Below are 25,019 nucleotides of genomic sequence, written 5' to 3' on the forward strand. Positions count from 1 at the left end.
CGACTGGGGGTTGCCTTGAAAGATAAAAGTATGCTTGACTTGGGAACTGCGGAGCTGTTTGTAGTTTTAGAAGTTTAATTGCAGTTCTTCAGCAAGTCGGAGCTCGATGGAAGCTGTGCGTATTCTGAGCTTGCGTGGTGAACCGCGTTTCAGAAATACCTATTCAGACAATAGGAAAGCGGGAATCCCACTCAAATGGGGCCCATTTTTTTGCAAGACATACACAAAAAGGACAGAACTGGACTTGGTACCACGTTCTTTCTCAGGTCCTGCTGGTCAGTACAGGTTGAGTGCGTATTCACTGCTCACCACCAGCACAGGCCATTCTGAAACCCTGAGCTGCTGCCGTAACACAATATAAGTGTAGCTCACGACTGCCTAGATGGAGTTTTGGGTACCGCGTACGTTCTTGCCAGAGAATCCAAACTGTGCTACCGCTTCAGGCAAATTCAGCTGCTGTTGTCAAGTTCAGAGCCATCCCCTCCAGCACAGCCAAACCCAGTACTGCTCCTGTTTCTGTTCCGCTTTACAGAAATGTCATAGAGCTAGCAGTTAACTGAACAGCCAAAGCTGTCATGGAAGTGCAGTAAAAAAATAAAAGCAATGTTTGAACGCGTGAGTTGGAGGCTTTTGTGTTTGAGGCTTGCATTACCCTCTTCCCTCTCCCTGCCTCTTCGTTCCCGTGTGGGGCTGAGAACCGTGCAAAGCTGTGAACGGGGCCCAGCACGCCACGTACTGGTGCGTACGCATCTCCGCGCCACCAGCGACACCACTGCGTTAACAAACAAGAGTTTCTGCAGTCAACTTTACTTTAAAAAACACATTTTAGTATAAATACTATATTTATTAAATATCTTTACAATTCATTTAAATGTATTTACAGAACTATTCCTGCATAAGTTATACCTCAGACATGAAATTCACATAATTGCCTCTTAGGTAAGCATAGATGATAGTCTCATTTTAACAACAACAACAAAGCATTCTCGTTAGATACAGACTCAGATTCGCTTCGTTATTTCAGCTATCTTTGTCAGAAGCTGCTTCATACAGTCGGTTTCTACACACACGATCTTTCTCCCCGGAGAAAGCATGTCCACTGCCAAGAGATGAAGACACCACCACAAAATCCTTCTCACCTTTGCCTCTCCCTTCTCCTTCACTCAGCCCTAACTGTCTGGTCCCAAAATCTGGTATTTTGGTTTTTTTTCAGCCACACCTTCTTCACAGACATTAAGTACATTTAGAGGGAAACTGTATGTCGCAGGTCTCCCAAAGATAGCCATAAAAACAGCAAGGAACCACAGAGTTTTTCCAAGTCACCACATCTTAGCCCCGTTTTACCCAAATACCCAGTAACGCTGCTGCAGAAACCCCAGCTCCCGCCAGTCCTGCGACATTATGTGGTTACCGGTACACAGAAAACTCTTCCTTTTCCTCCAGATCACCGCTCCCGAACCACCAGCTCCTGATAACGAACACCCTCAGCAGCGGCTGCAAGTCAGCCCGCGTTCCGCTCGTGCAGGCTTCTATTCCGCGGAACGCCCTTCTTGTACATTCCTCTCATGAAAAGCCACAAGAACCTAACTCCTAGGAAGTGATACTGCTTCATGCATTGTGTAAAGTTATTTTGATAGATCGTATGGGCCCTGTCATTTCCTTTTCCAAAAATTTGTTGTGCGCAGACAGCTTAAGTTCATAGGAAGAAATTAGGTTTGATATGTTTAGAATGCACATATTAAAAAAACCAAAAACAATCAAGCATGTGATAAAAATATCAATTCTTTATAATACAGTATTGCTTTATAAACAGATGGAAAAGCTAGAAGCTTTACTGGTCTTTGGTGTGTCTGGTGAGGGATAAACTCATGATTTGTAAATCAAAATCCAGACTTGTTCTTTACTAAAAAAAAAAAAAAAAATCGTTACGTGATACGAGGCAAATGACTTTGGGGGCACTGCTCAGCGGAGAGCAACTTTCACACCGAGCGCGAGGCCTGGCCCCACACCCGCCTGGCAAAAGTGGCTGAGTCTCTCCGCTCGGGGATTCCGGACCCCAGCCCAGCAGAGTACGACGCACGCGACACCTGCGCAGGGGCGAGCGCCTTCGCCACGCTCGTCCGTCAGATCCGCACCAGTCTCCCAGTGTACGGCTCTGGAACGCGGCGGGGGGGAAATAACGAGGGCTGGGGATGCCTGTGCTGAGAGCAGCACAGCCCAAGTCTGCAGGGGCAGCGCTTAAAGGTAAGTTCGAGGGAAAGAAGAATTGATCAAATCTGCTCTAATCAAGAAGCGTGATAGTAAATACTGGAGAATAAAATGTAAAAGACATCCACATTTGAGAGGGAAGCCCCTCCCAAATGCTAGAAACAAAGCCCTATACTGCAGCGTGAATACATTCCTTCTGACGAGACAGCTTGATACAGCTTGTTCAGTTTTAAAAAACAACACGGACTGACAATTTGTGCAAAGTTATCCACCACTCACTGTTGCATGGATGGCAAAAGTAATTAGTTTTTCTTCATTAATATAATCCTCCCCATACCCTCACCAAAATCGTATTTTGGTCAAGTCAGGGTAGTTAAGGCATTTTGACAAGTAATTACAAGGTGATTGAAAATAAGATAGCTAACGTGATGCCAATTTAGGAATAGCAGATAAATTACCGGAAAGCCTCCAGATTAATCACTTATTACAAATGAAATGCCTGTTACAAGCATGATGCATTGAAATATAGTAAAATGACATGTACATGGTACATGTTAAATGATCTTAAATAAAAGCTTGACATAGTTACGCAAATATACAGTACAAGTCCACAAAAATTCTTTAAACAGGTTGAGATAACCTCAAACTTAAACAGTTTTAATACAAATAAACCAGGTAGTAAAAATCTCCTTTTGAGAGCAGGTAAGATTACTTACTGACCAAGTTTAACTGCACTCACCTAAACAGCAACATTACCCGACTTTTTATATATAAAAACATGGCTTTAATTTATTTCTACATACTCTTCTACCAGCAAAAAAGTTAATGAAAAACTGACCAAAAATATATATATCTTTACAGCTATCAGCTTTTTGCATGAACCTCCGGGAAGAGAAAGGAAAGCTTGCTGGAACAGGGGGAACAAACGTGAGCTACTGTAATTCAAAAGGAAATGTAATATTGCAAAGTGGCTGTTAGATAACTGTAAACATCAGTAAGGTTCATTCCCCAAACCCTCAACTTTAGTTACTGAAATGTTACGTTTTGCTGATTATTAATAGTTTCTGTTGACGTACTTACTACTGCTGCCACAGCGTAAGCAAAGAGGTGCTTCTCAGAGTCAGAAAGATAAGGATCAACTGGACTTCAACTGGTGCGGCAGATTCTGTTCTACACAAGCGAGAATGGCAATTAACAAAAACTGCGTTTCATTAACGACAGAATTATACACCAAAAATGAAGAGGTTCAGAGGACAATCTGTTCTTTGTGCAACCTCCCACTGTAGCGTTTATGCCACATCATCCCGCACCGGTGAGAGGGGTTAAAATGCTGAAAGGACCTCAACTTTGGCCAGCTCGGCTTTTGGAGACTGAGTTACAATTTTTGTTTACAAAAAAAAAAAAAAAAAAAAAAAAATTATCCACAGCCAAAACACCCAGATACCAGGCCCATTACGGACGAATGATCTGCAGAGCTTTTAAGATCACAGTTAAGCACCTGAAATCACAAAACACATTTGCATCCATAAACTTGAACTAAGTATGTTTTTTGAAATTTCGTACTAGAAAGGGCTCCTAGGCCGACACCATGTATGGCAAGAGCAGAACGTTTACAGCAGTTATAAACCTCCTGAAAACCGGAGCTCAGAAACACGAAACCTCAGCTGTCACTGTAACAAGACTATGCTTATGACACGGTGTTCTGTAACATACCCTTTGAAGAATAGCGAACGTTTCTAGCAAATAGAGTAACACGCCCTCCTGTAGAGGCTTTACCTACTGAGTCTAGTTTGAAAGATGATAAACCAATTCTACTCTTTTGAAAGTCAGTCACATTTCAAACGCAGGTACGAGGTGGGATTGATCCTTCCCCTTGAGAGGGCGATGACTAAGCTCTGAAAGACATGCTTCAAGCCTTGAGCTTCTTCGTTTCTTGCTGGCAGACAAAGACCAGTGTACTAGGAGAGTGGTTCTTCACAAGGACTTCAGTTGTGTCTCAAGACAGGCAACGAGCTTGAGAACTGGCTGCTGAGATCAGCTGTGAAGGAAGAAAGCAATCCTGCCAGCAGGAAACCGTACGGGTGAAGCTAGGAGCTCAGGGGTAACGAAAACGTCAGAAGCCGACACTCCAGGCAAATCAGTCTGTATACTCGGCTACGATAGAAAGAAGGACGGTGATGTCATCTGGTTTTCCCCCTGTAATGCAAGAAAAATAACATTTCATCAAACCACAGTGAATCATCTTCTTATGATGTCTGACATTCCCCCAACAGAAAGCTCTTTAAAATACAGTTTAAATTTTCAAAACCTGTTTTGTGTAGACACAATAAATCTGCTTCCTCCACCTCCTTTTCAAAAGGCAGCCGAGGGCAGCAGGGCCACTAACACAGCAGAACAGCACTCTCTTTTTAAGCTACAGCGAGAGCACGGACTACTGGAAGTCAGTATCTTCTCAGGAATGTCTACTGTAAATCAAACACCTCTGTAGCACCTCCTCCAGCACCGTATTACTGCATCTTTCTAAAAGCTACTACTTAACATTTTTAGCAGCCACTTTTCAAACCTCAACAGCTAGAGCAAAACACTCAAATCCCAGAGGAACAGCGCAGAGAAGAGGCGTTTTGTCATGCAGGAGGGCAGACCAGTCCTTCGGGCTCAGATCTGCAGTTTGATGACCGAGCCAGTGAGCTGCGTAGCAACACAGACCCCAAGCTTTACAGGTATTGTCTCTACCCTTCGCAAAGACACTTAAGGGCCTTGCAGGAAATCCTGCCTCCTGATACAGAGATCACGAGAACATCTTTACTAGCAGAATTTTATTTATTTTTTTTTAAAGGTATTTGACAGGACCCTGAACTCTGCCAGGTGTTAGTATCTTTCCAGAGCGTAGGAAATAGAACAAACAGAAAGATCAGGGTGGGGATGCTAACGCTACAAGGGTCAGAAATTTCAACCAAAAAAACCCGCAACACCAAAGAGCAGGCATCAATAATAGAAGACACTAAAAAAATCCCCACACGCACACACCCCGCCACCCACACGCCCGAATCCAAGGAACAAGTCAGGTACAGTTTCCCTAAGCCTGGAGAACTTGTCAGGCAGGATTCCTGGGGCAGAAACGCACATATGTTTAAAAAAAATTAAAAATCAGTGCACTGCGTTCTCTGCGTTCCAGCTGCTTCCCCACAGGAGGCTTCTGATCAGCCAGGGCCTGGGATGACCTGCGTCAGGAGCTGGGGTCCTTGCCAAACCCAGCGCGTTAGCTTGGCTCTCCACTGCCAACCACATTTCTTAACACTCCATTTTCCTATCAGATTTTTGGAACAAACAGAACTCCACTTTGATTGAGGTCTCTCAAAGATAGCCTGAGCGGGAGGAGGAGGGGAAAAAAATAAAATAAAATAAAATAAAATCTTACCTCTCACATTCAATCCATTGTCACACGCAAACTGTGCAAACGGTGACATGTAAGTGGGATCATATGCCAGCTCGTGAGCTTGCTCAGCAATGCTTCTTGCAGTCTGCTGTATGCTCTCATAGTTGGAGTTCTAAATTAAGGAGGAAAAAAGCGTATTCTTACACGGAAGTCTACTGGTAGTGGCTTTGCTGCTGCGTGTCAGTTTTATAGATCCCTGACTGCCAGACCCCGCTCTCACAGATTAGGGCACCACCTTCTCCTCCAAATGGAGCCCTCACCATCTTTTGGCTTTGAACTGCAAAGCTTCACAACTGAAGTCCAGACCTCCATTCCCTATCAGCAGCTACAAGGTTTTGGTGGATTTCTAAAGTTTAGAAACTTAGAAGACTAATCCTCAAAACAGACTGAACAGTCTCACCCGAAGGAAAGAGGGCATGTGACAGCTGTACTAGAGTTCACCCCCGAGGAACCACCCTTCCCTCACAAATTGGGCTCTGTTGAAGTAATTCTGGTTTACCTTGAACGGAAAGTCTTACTTCTCTGACCTTCTTACTCAAATCGACAAGGGCACGCTTGAGAAGAAGGGGCACTTTAAAACTCAGATGAGAAAAAATTTATTGAGCACACACGCTTTCTACAGAGTGCATTTTAACTGCCGCTTTTTTCCCGCTTTAGTAACTCTGCTGTTTACTCCAAGACTTTTCTTACTCAAGCCATCAAGACACAACAACCACTGCTCTTTGTCTGTAACTATTTTAAAATGCCTTGTCATTGCGAGAGTCTTCCCTGCAGTTTGGGGAATTAGCAGGCATTTAGGCGATTCACTTTTGGCTGAACCTCAAGGGGAACTTCAGTGCCTTTCCCAAACATGCCAAAAGGTGGAGCCCGACTTTCTTCAGCAGTGGGGAATTCAGCAGGGAATTCCACCTCCAGCACCCGCCCAGGCTAACCGCGGGTCTGTGCAGCAAAGGGAAGGTGGGAGCGCAGCAGAGGCATGAGCTGGCTGTAGTGTCAGCGAAGAGCCACACAGGTCAGCCACCAGCCCACCAGCCCCTTCCAAGCCACGACAGCACGCTGACACATCTTCCGTGCTGTCACTCCCTTGGCTAGCCAGATTAAAGCTCCTGTGACAGCTCCTGCTGCAGCGTGACCGCATTTTCCCTTTCTCAGCGCAGCGAGCTGCTTCTCAATTTCAGACCCGAACACTGCACCAAGACAGGACAGCGACAGCGGGGGCTGCAGGGAGGGGGAAACACCAGAGCCTGCCTGAGGCACAGAGGCTTCTGGGGCATTTTTGTCTGTAAGGACCCATTCTCTGTCTGACACCACCTTCCAGTTATGTAGCTGCAGGATAACAGCAGGGAAATTTTTTTAAAACCGCACTATAATTCTACATGTTATTCTTATTTGCATTTCATAACATCAAAACCGTTTCCTCAGGGAGGCTGAACACACTGGTATCTCCTAAGCATACTTTCCTTTCTGTAGGTAAATAGCCTTAAGCTAAATGTTCTCATCCAAATTAAAATATTTTAATGTATTTTTACTATTTAAAAATAACATCTGTGTTCACTAACCTGGAAAAGCTGCTATGAATTTTTCTTTTACAGAACATTAATGATTTTCAAGTACACACAACCCACAATTCAGACAGCCCATACCTCTTTCGAATCACTGTTTTATAAGCCTTCAGAAAAGCTTCAATTTTTTTTTTAAGTATACAGTTCACCGCCTCAAATAACCACCAGAGAATGCTGTATTGTCACGTGTATAATCTACAACCTTCAAATTCACACAAAATACAATGTGTGGGCAGCTGGCCAAGGGCAGTGCCTGCTACCGAACACCTCCCTCTCTCCCATCACTGCTCAGTGACGCAGCTGCTGCTCAGGAAATCTATGCCCAAGCTGCTGCGTCTGGGTTCAGCCCGGGTGCAGATCCGACACACAGCGCTTTGGGGTCAACGGCCCTTTCTACCGCTCACGCCTGGCGTTAACTGAGACGTCTCTAAACGACAGCGCTTTTTGGTGGGTCTTTTTTATACAATACAAAAGTTACTGCATAAAAAGTAACGGTAGCAGCCATGAGGGAACCAGTGCAAAAGACATCCGGAACACGCACGCTTACCTTCAGCTTTTTTAACTCCTGCAGAATCATGTAGTCAGGCATGTTGTCGAACAGTCCATCTGTCGCAGTCAAAATGATGTCTCCCAGTTGGACATCGAAAGACGTACTATCAGCAGCATCAGGGCTGTGAAGGTGACAGGTATGTTAAAGGAAGGCACCAAGCAATGCCAAACTAGCTTTTGTAATTCACTACTGTTACGTGTTTTGCTGCAAAAGAAAGAAATCATCACTGACTGGGGAGCTTTTGCACCAGGATGGCTTGTCAAGACAGCTACAACAGAAGAACTGTGATTGCAAACAGGTAACGTTCCAGCTATTACACAAAGGATTTGCATGTAAAATTCCCAGATGAACAATCCTGCAAACTAATCCGCTTCATAAGTGGATCTCCATGGAAACCACTAAGTAGAATGGCAGCTCAGGGCTTCCTTCTCTCTCATCTTAAATACGTAAGACAGCCAGGCTTGAAAGGACAATTCATAACAGGAACGGCCACGACATTTAAGGATTCTGAATCACTTTCTAACGCCATGGAATATGAAACGTATCTGGAAATCGCTACCAGGAGACCATAGCCGGTTGGTCTGCTTAGGTCTAATGTCTTACACAACACCAGGAGGAGAACACATCCATTTTGGCCACGAATATTGCTGCAAAATCTGATCCTCAGAAGCAGCATAATGACAAACCCTTCATTTCTACAGATTCTTCAGGGGTCTTTAAAAGGGAGAAAACGCTGCATCCTGTGCCATTTGGTTGGGGCACCACTGGCTAAGCCAAAAAGCAGAAGAGCTGCTTTGTTCAACTGATTTGTAGGCTCAGGAAGGTTAATAGAGACAAGATTGCTTGCCTATTCCCATATATAGCCAAATCTAACATTCAACTGGGACAACAAATTTTTAAAACAGTATTGGAGAAGCATTTAGACAACATGCATGAGTACTAATTAACATCAAGAACAGTGCAAAAGCTAGCCAGAGAGCTATAATCATGACTCAGAATTGAAGTGTGGGAGCCCATTTGTCTTGCGCTTTCCTTATTATGTGATGACTCAGATTATTTGGCTTTCCCAACTTCCACTGGACATTCTCAATTATCCTGGTGCTTTTTGCTTTTTGTCTGCCCATAGATGACACAGAATCTCAGAAAAGTTAAGATTTTTACAGTTCTGGAATTTCAAGCTGTCGTAGTTCAGCCCCGATCAGACCAGACTACGCAGTCTCTCTCTCACTCCCCCCACCTTCCGAGAGAACAGGGAGGGAAAATACAAGAAAAACGGCTCGAGGTTTGAGATAAGGACAGGGAGAAATCCTTAAAGTTACCGTCACGGGCAAAACAGACTCGACTTGGGGAAAACTATTCATTTATTACTACAAACAGCAAGATAATGAGACAGAGAACAAGATAACCTCCCTCCACCCCTCCCTCTTCCCAAGCTTAACATTATCTCTACTACCTTCCCCTCCCGAGCGGCACGGGGGGGAAGAGGGAATGGGGGTTGCAGTCAGTTCATCACATGTTGTTTCACACCGCTGCTTCATGGTTGGGGGAAGAACTCCTCACATTCCTCCCCTGCTCCATCGTGGGGTCCCTCCCACGGGCCACAGTCCTTCGTGGAACTGCTCTGGCGTGGGTCATCTCTCATCTCTTCCACGGGGTGCAGTCCCTCCAGAACAGCTGTCCCAGCGGGCCCTCCACGGGCCACAGCTGCCTTCAGGCATCCACCTCCCCCGGTATGGGGTCCTTCACGGGCTCCAAGTGGATCTCTGCTCCTCCGTGGACCTCCATGGGCTGCAGGGGGACAACCTGCTCCACCATGGTCGTCACCACAGGCTGCAGGGGAATCTTGGCCAGGAGCCGCATTACTCCTCCCCCTCCTTCTGAACTGACCTTGGTGTCTGCAGCCGTTCCTCACAACAGGCTGGCAGATGTCTCTCAGGATCTTTTTTTACATCTTATTCACTTCTCATCTCCTTTCCACTTCTTGCAGCTGGGCTGTACCGAGTCGGGCCCAGTCGGCTGCCTGGCGAGAGGCCAGAGGGTGAGGCCTGCAAGGCCCATGAGGCCTGCGCCTCCCCCTCTGCGCCTCTGCCCCCGCTCAGCTTCTTCACATCTTCTCTCCTCTCTCTTTTTTTTCTGTTTTCCCATTCTTAAATACGTTATCGCAGAGGTGTTATCACGGGACATTCTGCTACCAATCGGCTCGGCCTTGGCCAGCAGCGGGTCCGCCCTAGGCCTGGCCGAGTCCACTGAACAAAGAGGAGTGACTTCTAGCAGTTTCCTACAGAAGCTACCACCTTAGGCCCCCCCCTCACTAACAAAACCACGACACAAGCAATCATTTTGTTTCAGTCTAATAAGAAAGGTTAGATTATTTAAGGGTTCTAATTTCAGAGTTTCACCCTAGCCTCCTCTCTGCAGTCTTATGATGAAGTAATAAAACCACATGCAAGAATAGTCAGGAGTTTCAACAGCTTAACCAACATTTTCAAAAAGAGCGATTTTGGCATTAAAAGTTGTAACTCTTACTGCCTCAGCTTTGACATTTAAAGCCTTGTATCAAAAACTTACGATGCCTATTGCATTCCCTCTGTACTATGGTGACTCTTTGAAGACCCCTTTATCACTCTCCTGTATTCAGAAGGGGTGTATCACTGTAATGAGTGTGTAAGCATTGGTGTGAGAACTGCATTTTAATACATACTTAAAAGCTGGGGGTTTTGGTTTGTGGGGTTTTTTGTTTGGTTGGTTTGGGTTTTTTTGGGGGTTTGGTTGGGTTTTTGGAGGGTTTTTTTAGTTTGTTTGATTGGTTTGTTTTATTTTCCTGGTGAGACTTCACAAAGTCAGAGACTGGATCAGCCTGACATTCTTAGGGGAAGACACAAGTACAAGTCTGCCTTTGAAATGTCTCGTTTCTGTGAACAGATTGTCCTTTCCCAATTTCCCAGCTTGGTGTTCCGCCAAACAGGTTTTTTTTGTTTTGTTTTTTTTTTTTTCCTTCTCTTCTCATTTTGGTCAAATACAATATGCTGCGGGAAACACAGCTATTTGGAAACACAAGTTACAGTCACATGTCTCTCTGCTCTATTCTTCAAGTACTTGCTACCTCACTGCCAAGATATCTGAATTAGCCTACTCCAAACCGGCCTCAAGAGAGTACAGACAGGGACTGCAAACCAGCGTCACTGATAAGACAAGCCACTCATGCAGGACGGCCAGTCCGTACACCAGCTGCGGTCTTATTGTGGCGGCCTCACCGAACGGCGTGTTTCCACAGATCAGAACGTGCCTAGAGCACAGCATACACTGTGGGAATACGCCATCCCGAATGAATAACCATTACCCAATGAATTCTGCCTGTGCAACAGCGTATCAAATTCGTTCAGTATAAGGTGAGAAATGGTCACGTTACCTTAAAGATGGGGGTGCAAGTATAAGACCCTTTAATTGGATACATGCTTATATCCCACACGCTATACAAAAAGCGCTGTAGCAGCAAAACTGCAGCCTTCCAGGAGCTGATCACATACTCAGATTGAAAATTTAAGACCCTTTCCCATCTTACCTGTCACTTAAAACAACTCCTTCTGCTTCTGGTGGAGCTATTGACAGCTGGAACGGAGTGTTGAAGTAATGCTGTTGCTCATCAGATCGATGTACAACTTCTCCTCCTCTGACTACCAGAAATCCAGAATCTCCCAAGTTGGCTGTATGTAAACGATGACTTGTTCTGTCCAAAACTACTATACAAGCTGTACTGCTTCCTGGAGGCAAACAGAATACGGTAACTGGAGTCAGCCTTACAGAAATTGCTTATTCTGTCACTGATTTTAGTCCAATTACTCAAATATTTAATCAAATCTTACAAATCAGGAGAAATAAAAATACTCAATGATGCCAAAATTAATATACACATAAACCCAGCAAAACGCTTGAAATTTTTGCTACACAAACTATGATTTTGTATAGAACTTACTTTTCCTGCTTTGATTTTGGTAAACACATTATGCTGACAAATACCTGTTTTGTTCCACTTTATTTACAGTTTTCCAACCCAACATACGTCAGCACATTCTGCTATAGGACAGGATTTACAGAAGTCACATAAAATACTGAAATTCCGAAATCATTGAGATAATAGAATTCTAGTAGCATCCATACAATTCTAGGTGCTCCCCACACATTTTCACTCATCAGCTGTAAACAAGCCACACCAAGTAAGTACTGAATTGCAAGCAGTTCTTAAGTATTATTCCTTTGCTCTTGTCAAACATTAAAATGCTTTTCTTGATAGTACAGCTCTGTAGAGCTATCTTCATGTTTAAAATAATTAATCCTGTCACATCTTCAGATTACTAACTTCACAAGTTTAATGAAAATATGTTTGAGAGACAAATACTATTCCAGATTAAATTAAGACAGATTGGAAACACATCTACTTGTCAACCGTGCTCAGAACTATCCCAGCCATGCTTGAGGGCACTGAGGAATTCTTGAGTCATTCACTGGGAAGTAGCCACCAACTGCACTTGGTGGCAAGCCACAAAAATAACTGTACTGAAAAGATACCCATCCACAGACTAGGTCCCTCACAGCAAACAGCAATCACTTCATTTCTGCAAACACGATAGCACATCCACCACAAGAACTTTCACTCCTGAAGAGGGTGAAATACAGCTAAAGCATTTCTTCTTGACTTTTGCCTCTAACATAAGTGCCTGTATCACCAGCTGGTGAATAGTCATCATCTCCTATCCTAATGTTCTTCCAGCAGAAGTCTCCAAGCACAGCTAGATGTTGGACAGACCACAAGCTTGCGATGAGCTAAGTCAGGCTTGCTAGTACAGAAGTCCAGCTGGCTCTAGGCATCGCTTATTCCAGATGTTTCCCTTTCTAATACAGGGAGTTCCCTGCAATACACTTGCATTTAATTTGTTCTCTAGTGAAAATGTAGGACATTCTCCACTCTTAGTGAATGGTAAGTCAAAGCAGTATCTTAGGAAAAAATCAGATTTTATATGTGACAGTGTTCAAGACTGTTCTGCAATACAAGAATAGTGTTCAAATAAATGGCACAGTTTCCTCTCACTTCAGTTTTGTTTTAAAATATTTGCTAGACTCAATTGTGATGAACGAAGTATCAAGACTTAAAGCACAACAGCAAGGAAGAGTTATTGCCTAATGAATACTCCTTAATAAAGTCCTCACCCTTCACTTTATTTAAAATAAACTCTAAATGCTCACTGCTGTGACAATTCCAGGGTTTAATTCCTACTTCTAAAAATACTGTTCTTGGGTAAAGGAGAAACACTAAGAATCATTAGTTTCAAATTCTAACTCTATTAGCAGAGTGTAACTAGGAGGCCACGTGTGGAATGCAGATCTTGTGACTCAGCATACGCCGCTTTTCAGAATTGGAAAGGTCAAGCCAAGCAGGGCTGCCTCCGTCTACAACGCTGTTGTGAGAGCTCTCACCAATGGCACACTTTCTAGATCACTTGCAGCTACATCTGCTTTGCACAAATAAGCACTATTAAACACAGAGAATCCTAATGTAATTACCGACTACTGCTATTTTAGTGACACTTAAGGTCACTTCTGAGGTTCAAACCTATTCTTTAGGCATATAATTTGAGAACATCTGTTCCGAAGCTCAGCAGACAAGTTAAATATAGCTTACACAGCGCTCTTCTGGCACAGAAGTTTAAGGTCAGGTGAGAAGCATGCTATCATGCAGGGTAACACTTTCTTGCTGCAGAAGAGCTCGCATGCCCTTTAGAAAAGTATTCTATTTTCAAGGTTGTCAGCTGAGGGCAAGCGTTGCCTCTCTATCTGCTCACCATTCCCAGCCCTGTCTAAAATCAAGTTTGACACACAATATGCTAAGCATCTACTTTAGTTCGCTTTCAAAAAAATCTGTAATGAATCCCCCACAAAGAACTATAAAAATAATATACAGTACCAGTGATTGTACGATATAAACTACTGAAGTCAACCAATTAGCTTTAAAGTTCTCTGGACATAAAAGGCAACAGGAGCAGTAAGGCAAGGAACGAGCAGAACTGCATCCAGTTATCATCAGAAAATATTTTTGCTTGCATAGCTTAAGCAAAAAGCCACAACCAACCATTAAGAGTTTTAAACAGAGAACAGTTATTTATACGTACGTAACAGAGAGAGCGAGCAAGTGCACATGCCACAGCATATTCTAGTGCTGAACTTGTTTTGCAAACTCTCTGCAGGCCCTGGTGAATTACCACCCTTCACACACAAGGGCAGTTTGCCTTCTACTTTTTATACACCCACAGACATACACAAACATTCTCTGCATTACTAAATGAATCGAGAGATTTTCTTTTGTATGTTTAAAAACTAAGAATCCTACCTTAGTAAGACAGCTACATTTCTACTTTTTTTTTTTTAATTAAGAGAAGATAACTGCCTGCAAATTTATTGTAGAAGCTGACAACAGATTTAACCAACATTGACCAAGTATACATCTAGATAACATACAACACAGACCCAATTTATATATTCTTCCTCTTACCAAGCAAAGGTACTTTGTTCTGCAGCAGCTCACAATAACCTGCGGTGAGTATCCCAACAGGATTACTTGGTACAAACCGTCCTTCTTTTACTAAACGTTCACATGTTCGCATTAGAGTCCCTGAGAACTGAGAAGGGTCAACCCCATAGTCTCTCCAGCCACCTACACCATCTGCTACGCCTAGAAGAAAACAAAAAAAAGAAAGTTATACAAACAGAAATTGTTTCCAAAACAAGGTTTTTAATTTTTGACATCATTTACAATATTCAGTAACTAAAAAGTAGGACATAGCACCTGCTTGAAAAATATTTTTTTGATTAAGAAAAAAAATTTCTGAACATTTTTAAGACAACTTCTGACATCAGCTCCTAGACAAATCTCTAAATATCATCTGAACTGCTGAAGAGAGGGTAAAAGTCCAGTGCTGAGAACTCTGTGAGGAGGCTCTCTTCACTAGAAAACAACTAATGGGGAATTCGGGGGGGTAAGCAGAAGGATTCAATCATATTAAGCTTTGATTAGCCCATTAAAAAGGAAGACAACTTTCTATTCATTTTAAAGGTGAAGGTTGCTAAGATTTTAAACAGGAGAGAAAATATAAAGAAACTCTTCCTCACTATTCAGCAACCAAAAGTTTTTTTCTCAGGCTACTTGCTCACATGAAGGATAATGCTTTTTATTTGGCGGTATCTATTTCTGTAGAAACTAAATTCCAATTTTAAAAGTGTGTTCAAAAAAAATCATGTAACCAACACAATGCTGGGACTTACCCCAGCAATGGTAAGCTTGTTGCTTACAGTTTCAGCCAAGCAAGAGAGTGAAAACTGACTATGATCCAGTCAATTTTCATTCAATTATTTAAAACAACCTAGATACCGGAAAATTAGACCAATTCTGTGAAAGCTTGGGAAACTTCTGAGGAACCACGGGGCAAATAGAGAAGATGCACAGAGAAAAGGGGGGTGGTCAGAGGAAGATAAGCAACAGGTACGATATTCTGTTGCCCATTTGGATAAAGTATTTTTAAATTCCTCAACCATCTTTAAGGATAAAAGTAAAACACTGTCCAAAAGTATTATTTAAGAGAAAAATATTCCTGTTTGGAATTTTTTCCAAAAATCTTTTTGATCCTCAGCATGTTAAGGGACTATTTCAAGCACAGGTTTCCACAACATAATAAAGCTAAAATAATACGTTCATGAGAAAAGCATGAGGAGCCCATTTCAGAGCTCAGATTGTGCTGAACAACAACCTCCTCAGAAACAAATGCCGCTGTTAGCAAAGGCATGAAAATTGGACTGAGCAGGTAAAGCTAAGTTTGCCTCATCTACAAATGCCCTTCACGCGGGACACCATCTGAAACTGAGACGGAAGTTTAGAGCCGACCTTGGCATGAACTATAATCTGACCGGAGGTTATAGCCAGATTCTGAACAGCCTACCAACATTAATCAGATTTCTCCCAAAAATAGTGCACAACCTTTTAGACACCTGCTTTGTCCATTTGCTTTCTTAGAAGAATACTGTAGGAAGGCAGATTCCTGTATTCACCTTTTCAGATCAGATCCCGGGAAGAAGCTCATGCAAAAGCAACCCTGGCATTCTCAGAAATGCCTTTTCCAGTTTCTTCAAGAATAAACTAATCCTCTACAGGTGCCACAACTTCAGGTTAATACTGGATTAACCCTTTGCTTTCTGCTGCCAGACAGACAAGTCTAGAATAAGAGATTATTAAGAAAGAGTTCTAGATCTAGAACTTGCAACAGAAACTATGCTTCAATTCGGATGATGATGCTTGCTTTACCAGATGAGCAGCTTTTTTCCCCTTAAGATTAACACAATCCAGATGCACTTTTGCCAGCTGAATACAGCATTGCTTCACTGACAAGAGAGTTAATGCAATGCAAATATGACATTTGACAAGTACTGTCCAAACCTTTTGACTCCTAACGTGGTTACAAAACAAGCTCATCAGAAGTTATGGAGCTCTCTCAAGCAATCGGTTAACCATTTTTGTATTAGTCTTCTTGGGAAATATTTAAGCAGAAACACTACAGCATTAGTATACAGTACAAGAAAGCCATCATAGCAAGCACCTGACAAGGTTAATTATCAAAACCTATTTCAATTTTTAAAGTAAAAATAAGAGTATGCCACCTGATTATCTTTGCTCACTTCTTACTCCAGGCAGGAAATCTGAATTTGTAATCATGGCAGCACACTTCATACTCCATCTCAAGCCACGAAATGGCTTTGTCTGTCTGCTTTTTGCAAGCTATAAACAGCTTTAAGTACATTCTGCCAGTGCCTTCCAAAACAATCGTCCTCTAGACGGTCCCCACGTAGGTCCTGTGACTTAGCGTTGTACCAAACTTAAGAGAGCAGATTGTCTGCTTAAGAATCAACAGGACAGTTGCGCATTCCTTCTCTATTGCTGGCACAGAAGCAAACAGGACCACCGCATTCATGAGCGGACCCTGGAGAACCCTTTCACTGCAACACCTCCACACCACCTCATCAGCTCACTAACCCATGTACCACCACAGGCATCTATTTCTTGTCCTTCCCCAAAATGGACAACGTGGGGTTTTGCAAAGGTTTAGGTTGTGGGTTTTCTCCTCCTCCTTTTTTTTTTTTTTTTTTCTTTCTTTTAAAACCTGTATCTCAAAGACAAAAGGTCAGTCCATTTAACTTAAGCTAAATGACCTTGTTGGCTCCCAGAGTATGGCTCCTGAACATGGCCAGAGCAGTCAAATGCTTCCTCCTGCACCGGCACAGAGCCAGGAATTACTGCTGCCATCGAGATCAATGGCAGTACGCTGGCAAAGCACACTCAAGAAGTCCTATACCACACAGTGTCACCTAGAAAATGTCTGCCTTGATTGTTTTTGCCTTAAGAGAAGAATTTTACATTCCCTAAGATCCCTAGTGATCCTATCCCACTTTCAGCATGGTTTTAAAAACCAGTATCTTTACATTCTACATTCTCAACATAAACTAAAAAGTTTTACAAGAAAGGATTATGTGACTTTGAAACAGATTGAACAAACTGCTACTGAAATAGATTAAATGTAAATAAGAATAAAGTTAAAAAACCCCAAACTTTGTGGTATTTGATACACTGCAAACAAGGAGCAAAACTATTTGTGAGACATTTCAAACTCCAGAAGCAGCAAGAACTGAAAACTCAACTCAAAAATGGACTAATTTCTATGTAACAGCATGTTTTCCCCCCTGTCGCCAAAGGAAAATTCAAAGGTACTGCTACTGGCGGTATCCTTGCCAAGGAGTAACGCCAAGCCCTATTCATTTTTATTATTTTTGTTTTCATCTAAGACAAAAGAAACCTCTGTAAATATTCAAAATAACTATTGTTTTAATACGTGAAAAAGATTACACAGGTTTTAATTTTCTTATATTTCACCAGTATCCACCATTTAACTTAACTGTCATAAAATAGGACTCACAGGACATTTAAGACAAACCGCATGGCTGAGAAGAATTGCTGAAATCGAACTGTACACAATCCTTGATTTTCTCTTAAGCTATTCAGTAAATCAAAAAACTTTACAGAAATAATATTTCTTTGGATATTCCCCATTCAAGCCTATACAGAAACCATACAGTGTCCACGTGACACAGTGAAATGCCTCTGGCTAGATGAACAACCACTGTAAATAAAGCAACTGAAAAAATTCACAGTAAATTAATCCAAAAGAACAAATGCTTCTCAAGTATCTACCTATATTATGAAGACCTTTCAGAATCTTTAAGAGTTAACACTCCACTACACTGCTTTCTGCTGGAAAGTACACAAATACTACTGCCAGATTAAATACTCACTGCATGTGTCAGTCCAAAAACTGGCTCTAACTTCTTAAAGACTCAGTGTACGAAGATCTCTCACAGAGAGACAGCTGTATGAAGTCCCAAGACAAAGCCCAAGTGACTGATGCTCCAGCACCAAAACTGAGCAAGTGAAGATACTGGCACTGAAACTTGTTAAAATATATTTCAAAATGCTAGAAGCACCTGGGATAAAGTATCACTTGAAATGTAAACGTAAAGCTGTTCTGACTGCCAACTCATAAGTTTAACTGCAGAAGCCCAGGGAACAGCCAGCCAGCGCTGAGAGTAGTAATATCTGCTTTTCACTGCACTCTTATGAGATCCAGATCTTCCATCCAGTGCAGAGCAAATATAAACTAAACAGGCTTAAAGTTCAGAACTGAACCATGATACTAATCAAACCCTGTTTAATATAAATACCGTTATGAGTGAAAGTTCTGGCTAGCTGGCAAACTAACTTGCCCATGGTCAGAGTCCAAAAGTATCACCCTGTCCCCAAAATCTCTTGGAAGATGGGTACTTTCAAACATTGCATCAGCTGAGAATAATCATCACACATCGAAGCAGCAGGCAGGCACAAGTATGCCAGCAGGAATTACTTTTCATGCAACCACAATTAATTCCGTAAGACACTTCATGCATCCTGTTGAGCTTTAAATTTCTTGAGATCCATATCTGAATTAGCAATGAAACAGCGACAAAAGAAAATCAAAAGGATGTATCTGTGACTGGATTTATTTTGCTTTGAATACAGAAGGGAGGCTAAAATGGTAGCAAAGCGCAATCTGTTGCGCTACGCAGGTTTGAAATACAGCGCCTAATATTTGTCAACATATCAGAATCAAGATTAACTGATAAGATTTCTTGTTTTATCAGGGATGAGATAAATCGCACACCTACACAGGTTCTCCATCCAGAGCAAGTCACACGCTCCAAGCCAGCACTAGCTCTCCCGCAGCTTCACTGGCTGCGTGTACGGGATCACAATGTCACAGCCAAATGCTGCCTGCTCCCCGCCCAGCTTTTGACAGAGAAATAACCTGGTTAAATACAAATCCCTGAAGGCAGATTGTGTGTGACTGGTAACTAGTTACAAAAGGAAAGTTTACTTAGTCATAACATGCATTTTAAAGTTACAGTAGAGCTCAGAGTAGCCTTGCATTAAACTGGAAGGTACCGGAAGAATAACCGGCTACAGGATAACGAGGAGCAAAAAGCAAGAAGCGAAGTGAGAGATGATGTTGAAGAGCAGGCTGAAGAAGAAATAAGGAACTGCAAACACTAAATTGTGCATCTACTTCCAGGAAAAAGCAGTAGTTCCTTATATCTTTTCTCTTCCCCCTGCTACAAGACTCTGTTGTTCCTGAAACAGGTTTTTAGCAGGTAGATATCTTACCTATTTTATTTAAGCCTGAGAAATCGCTCAGTGGATTTGGGGAGTTACAGGTGAACACTAAACCATTCTTCATCTGCAAAAGTTTTGTAAAAACTTCCCTACATAATTATAGCTACTTAAATCTCTCAAGGTCTTGGGCAACCCTGGAAATTCTGTTTGTAGCTGAACTGCTACTGGTGTCTGGTGTTTAAATGCTGAAAAGGGAGAGGCAGTGCAGAACAGACACCAGGCAAGCTGTACTGAAATGACTTAGAGCCTGAACAATCTCAGGCTCACAATATCCATAGCACGGATGAACCAAAGCAACTAGTGGGAGATTTCTGCAACATTTCCTGCGACATGAGTATGATTAATGTCTCACATAGCATGCTGTGTTCAGCTTTGCCTATGTCCTTCTGTGATTTCTGACAGAACCTGCTTTCGCACAAGCTAAGATCTGTGTATGCATTAAAATTGTCCGCTATCAATAGCACTTACAATTAAGTAAGTGTGCAACTGCAATTTCTGATCAGCATATGTTGTGTGCAATGCCCTTCCAGAAACAGTGGTAAAGAATAACAACCAGATTTTAGTTTCATTCTCAGAAAGAGAGCTTACACGCTTCCAAGAGGTTACATTCAATGTCACCTAAGAACAGCTCTGCTGACATTTGGATGAGCTGTACTGACAAGAATGTCGCTGAATATGACTGTTAATGGGGATACTTCTCATTAATCTGTAGTTTCTCTACAAATAACAGTAGTTACGCGAAGTTAAACAGAAAATTTGATTTGGTCCATTACAAACTAAGACACATACACATTTTTTTCAAATCACCGATTATTCCTTCTAAGACGTGCTGAGTTCCCTCCACAGACTAGGTGAAAAGCTACTCTGAAGTAAGCAGACAACTTACCTCCTTTAGTGTGGTAAACTGTGATAAGGTAGCAATCTCTTTAATAGGTATGACACCAAATAAACCACTCAACATAGTCTTTTATGACCTTCAGGCATTAAAGTAAGAATCCTTTCCTCCTCTAGAGTTGCCAGAACAACCTTGGCATTTCATCTATGAATCTTTTTACGTTTTGTAGTTTACTTTTCTTGATTACAGGTACAGTAACAATATTCCAGGGCCTTTGTCACTTCAGAGTTTTACATACCTCCTATGCAGGCTGCTGACAAACTTAATTTTCAAGTTTACAATTCCTTTCACTTTAGAGTAGCTGCCCTACAATACCACCCCCTCTCCCCCTCAAAAAAAAAAACCTAAAATTGAGATTTGTAGCAGATAAAACAGCTGCCTAGTTTTAACTTTGCAGTGGACAAACAGTACCCTGCTGTCAGACAGTATATCCTACCACTGCTGGGGACAAAAATAGTTTGTAAGACTAGTCAAATCATACTGGCTACACCCAAACTTCTACCCAGCACAGACATTGTATAAGTGACGCTGTCACGGGATGCGCATTGGTTGCTGAAATGTTTCAATAATGAGTCACACAACAGCTTGGAAAATTCATAAAAAAAAAAAAACCCTAGCAAAGACATTGGGAGCAAGATAAGGCAGGAATAAGCCAGAAAAGACAGACCTCAACAAAAGAGAAAACAATCACCAGTGTGAGGCTTCTCTAAATTTATAAACAAGCTTCAATGTTTAGTTTTGTTAAATGAGTGAAATGCATATGTAAAGCGTTCAAGTTCATTTTTAGAATTTGTGGTTTGCTCCCTATGCACCAAAAATTCTACTCCTATGCTAATTAGAAAAAAAAAGGTGTCCGTTTCTGAACAGTTTCGTTTTTCAGCTTCAATAAACAACATTTCTGCCCTTTTAAGTTACAAAGGCATGCCTGAAGAGGTATATAAGCATCTACCAAGTCTCAATAAGGTATTTGAATATTTTGAGTTACAGTGAAGATACAAAAAAGGTGCAATACGGTTCAAGCAGCAGCAAAAAGGAAACACGGGCCTGAATCATAAAGCTCTAGAGACTAATAGTAGTAGTAAAGCCATTTCCTTTTCTCTGAGCGATCCCAAAGGAAATACTCTGGTTTTGAGTTTCTTGTTTCTCCCTGTGCTCAGGATGGGAAGAAAACATGCAAATTTAACAGGTATGTACCAGACAAAAGACAAAATAAGAGACAAAAACTCCAAGAATTCAAGTACACCAGTAACAAGTCCTATCAAGCCTTTAACAACTATGGGAGGGTTGGAAATAACACGGAATCTTCATGACCTTTCTGTTGGTCTTACTATGAAAGGACAAAGCACGGACTAGAAGACTTTCAGCCTTAAGACTATACAGTATACATATAACAAAAGAAGTGTTTAGCATTTTCCTATCTGCTTATAAACACACTGCCTAGTCAACTTTTGTTTGACCTAAGAAAATGAATCCCCAAGCACTCATGCCAAACGGCTGGGAGTAGCTCCTTCACTACTACACCACACCCATATCCATCCCACACAGGCATGCTTCCCATATATTGCTTCCAGAGCAGACTGGCACAGAAGAATTTTAAATTAATTATCTGGCGTAGCTTTGTCACCGATGAGTACAGGCTAACTCTAAGTGATACACTTGAAATTTCCTGTTCTCTAAAAGCACTCTTACTGAGTCTAGCATGCACTCTGGGTAAAGCCGCGTGAGCCTCTTCATTAAACTAATACTGAAAAATTAAGCTTGAACAGTAATAGTTGAGCTTAGCCAGTTTTTTGAGATGCTGAGTTCGGCAGGTATTGAGTTAGTACAAAATTTATGAGGGCCTTTAAAAAAAGAGGTACAAAATCTCAGATTTGTGATGAGAGTAAGAGGACTTGAGGCCAGGAAAACATTGGTGCTGAAACTCTTCTTTTTTCCAGCAGTGTAGAATAGCTGGTTGAGAAAGGGAGAGCAGAGAGATGATCATAGTAGCAAGAACAAGGGGAAAACTACCATGTCTGTAAACTTAAGAACTACAGATGAAGAAAAAGCATCAAGTTAGACTGCATCGAAACCCATCCTGAGCATTACTGTTTGCAGAACATACAGTGATCTTGGTTTTTTGGTATGTATTAGAAAAGCCATAAAGAACTAACATAAAAATAGCTTTACAGGGGAAAAAAAACCACAACAGTTTTTCTATTTAAATTACTTTCTTCTTGGTACTTATGACATCCTGGTCTGAAGCCTTCTTTGCCGTTTGATCCTTAAGTGGAGTTACAATTCTGTTTGTTTTCAAGTTGCCATGAAAATTAATGCAAAGACCAACTCAGAAACGCAATTCTCTGTTGATTCCAGCAGGAAGACAAGACAAGCTGGAGGTCCACATATGGCAATTACCAAATATGGCCAAAAACCCCTAAATATCATCCAACGGGTCTAAATCCACCCGCTTCCTCATGCAGAGCCCACCTATAAGTAAAGGAGATTCTGCATTTCTCTTACATGCAAATACTTATTTCACAGTGATTTATCAGTGCTGGCCTTGTATGAACTTTAAAGGCAGCCAGCCTTAGTCACATGTTAAAGTAAGGCTGTCCAACAGGAAAAAAAAAAAGTTTATCTGGAACAGGCAAAACAGAAAAGATGTAGAGTATCTGAACTGCGTTGATCGGTTTTCCACCTCTCTCTGAAAGTCATAGCGTCACCCTCAGAGCAACAGCTCCCTTGAGAATGAATAATCAGCAATATTGTTACCTAGCGCCAAGTTAGAGCTTCCTGAAAAAAATGTCTTGGCTATATTAAATGGCAACCAAGTTACAATGACAGCACCAAACTGCAAAGCAGTAACGTGACCAAGCACTGTCACATTATGAGATACTGCAGCGCAAATCCACTAATTTTAAACAAACAAAAAAAAAACCACACAGGGGCAAGGGGGGGGCAAAGCACTTTTTTTTTGTTAATGTCAAAGTTTTGGTGAAAATTTACTTCTGTCAGTTGCTCGAAAGCTAACATTGCAGAGTGTTAGTTAGCCAAATTCAACCTTGACTGCAGAGGAGAAAGGTCAAGCACTGTGAAAAGCAACACTGCTCATAAACTGAAGATTCCATTGATTATCTGTAATTATTCACTACCTCTAAAATGTGAACCCTTAAGATTCATTTCACATGTGAATTCAACCAGTGAGTGTAATCAGGAGAGAACAAATACTGAAACTGAAGTTTGACATTTGAAACCAGTCTCAATGTCACTTTGCCTTTCACTTGACAAGGACATAGCACGCGCTAAAATCAGGAAGTGTGCATTTCAATGACCCTTTATGTGGAAATGCAATACATATACGCGGCGCCTGGTTAGGTTTTAAAGGCAGATAAAAAGTGAAGCGGCCTGCGAGCTGTTTCTCTGGCTTTCGGAGCCACCAGGCCTTACAGGCAGCTACAGGCGAAAGGCCAAGGCCCCTGACACTCGGCACCCGCACCACCCCATCCCACAGGCAGGCTGAGGGAGGCGGGCATAGTGCTGCAGCAAAAAGCACGAAATTAAAAATAAATAAATAAATAAAGAGAACTCGCGCTGACATTTAGAGGCGGAACCGGCTCCTTTGTCTGTGACGGACTGAGCCGCTTCCGCATGTGCGGCTGAAGGAGAGGTCACCGCACCGACGCCACAGCCCCCCCGGCAGCCCCGAGCACGGCCCCGCCGGCACTTACCCAACACATCTGCTGACCGGTGCCGGGCCACGAAGCAGGCGTCATCCCCGTAACACATGCCTTTCTTGAGGATGCCCTTACGGAAATCCTTGCCAAAGCCACAGCTGGCTGTCACCAAGCTGTAGTCACGGGAGTCCGTCTGCGAGAGGCCGCCCAGGACTGCCCGGGCCACCAGCCTGCCATAGGAGAGCACCGAGAACATGGCGTGGGGCGCCCAGCAGCCCAGAGCCAGGAACGCGGGGAGCCACCGGCGCAGCCGCCTCCTGACCTGCGATCGCCCGCCGCAGGGAGCCAGCCTTCCCCTGCCCGCCGGCCGGCTCGCCTCAGCCCTCGCCGGCCCGCGCTGCCCCTCCTCGGCCCGGCCCCTCGCCCTCCCTCCCCCCCCACCCCCCCGCGGGCCGCCTCGCCCCTCCGGGCCGGCTCCCGCCCTCGCCCCCGCCGCCCGCGCTGCCCCTCACGCCTCACGGCCGGGCTCGCCGGCGGCGCCCCCGCCTTGCGCTCCGCACCCCCCCCCCCCGAAGGGGGGCTCTGCCTCCTCCCCGGCCGGCCGGCGCTGCCCCGCGAAGGCCTCCGGGCGCCCTCCCGCCGCGCCGTGGGGTCGGCCCGGTCAGAGCCGGCAGTGCACGCTGCGCCACCCCCGCACCCCGCCGGCCGCAGCCGCCATCTTCCCCGCGCGTGCTGAGGCCCCAACGCCGGGCAAGCGAGCGGGCGGGCTGCGAGGTCAGCCCCGCCCCGCCTCAACACGCTTGCGCGGCAGCCGGCTGCCGCTTCCATTGGCTCCGCGCCGCGCTTCATTTGCATGTTGCGGGACAATAACAGCGCGCGGCTCCCGGCAGCCCCCGCGGCGGCGGCGCGAGTGGG

At 43.3% G+C, this 25,019-nt stretch overlaps 1 protein-coding gene across 5 annotated transcripts; it reads right to left on the reverse strand.

Annotated features, from left to right (window-relative positions):
- Positions 1-9: 9 nt before the first annotated feature.
- PPTC7 (protein phosphatase targeting COQ7) lies at positions 10-24,487 on the reverse strand. Of its 5 annotated transcripts, XR_015260386.1 has the most exons (8): positions 24,159-24,487; positions 14,301-14,480; positions 11,319-11,517; positions 7,754-7,877; positions 5,627-5,756; positions 3,985-4,404; positions 3,289-3,378; positions 10-159 (listed from the first exon to the last, which is right to left on the reverse strand). XR_015260386.1 is itself a non-coding variant. In XM_086761112.1 (6 exons), exons 1-6 carry the CDS (start codon positions 24,358-24,360, stop codon positions 4,346-4,348), a joined length of 894 nt encoding a protein of 297 aa, XP_086617238.1. In that variant the 5' UTR covers positions 24,361-24,487; the 3' UTR covers positions 792-4,345. The 5 variants fall into 5 exon arrangements, 2 of the variants coding, with proteins under 2 accessions (XP_086617238.1, XP_086617237.1); XR_015260385.1 differs by lacking the exon at positions 10-159 and having other exon boundaries at positions 792-3,378; positions 3,989-4,404; XR_015260384.1 differs by lacking the exon at positions 10-159 and having other exon boundaries at positions 792-3,378.
- Positions 24,488-25,019: the final 532 nt, after the last annotated feature.

The sequence above is a fragment of the Chlamydotis macqueenii genome, chromosome 17 (genome assembly GCF_036417535.1).
Source record: "Chlamydotis macqueenii isolate bChlMac1 chromosome 17, bChlMac1.mat, whole genome shotgun sequence".
Lineage (NCBI taxonomy): Eukaryota > Metazoa > Chordata > Aves > Otidiformes > Otididae > Chlamydotis > Chlamydotis macqueenii.

Excerpts from the sequence above, each read along its gene's own strand:
- PPTC7 (XM_086761111.1), bottom strand. The coding sequence starts at position 24,360 with ATGTTCTCGGTGCTCTCCTATGGCAGGCTGGTGGCCCGGGCAGTCCTG. Across the intron at positions 14,481-24,158 it reads CCGGTCAGCAGATGTGTTGG|GCGTAGCAGATGGTGTAGGT; the intron begins GTAAGTGCCGGC and ends GTTTTCTTCTAG. Across the intron at positions 11,518-14,300 it reads GAACAAAGTACCTTTGCTTG|GAAGCAGTACAGCTTGTATA; the intron begins GTAAGAGGAAGA and ends GTTTGCCTCCAG.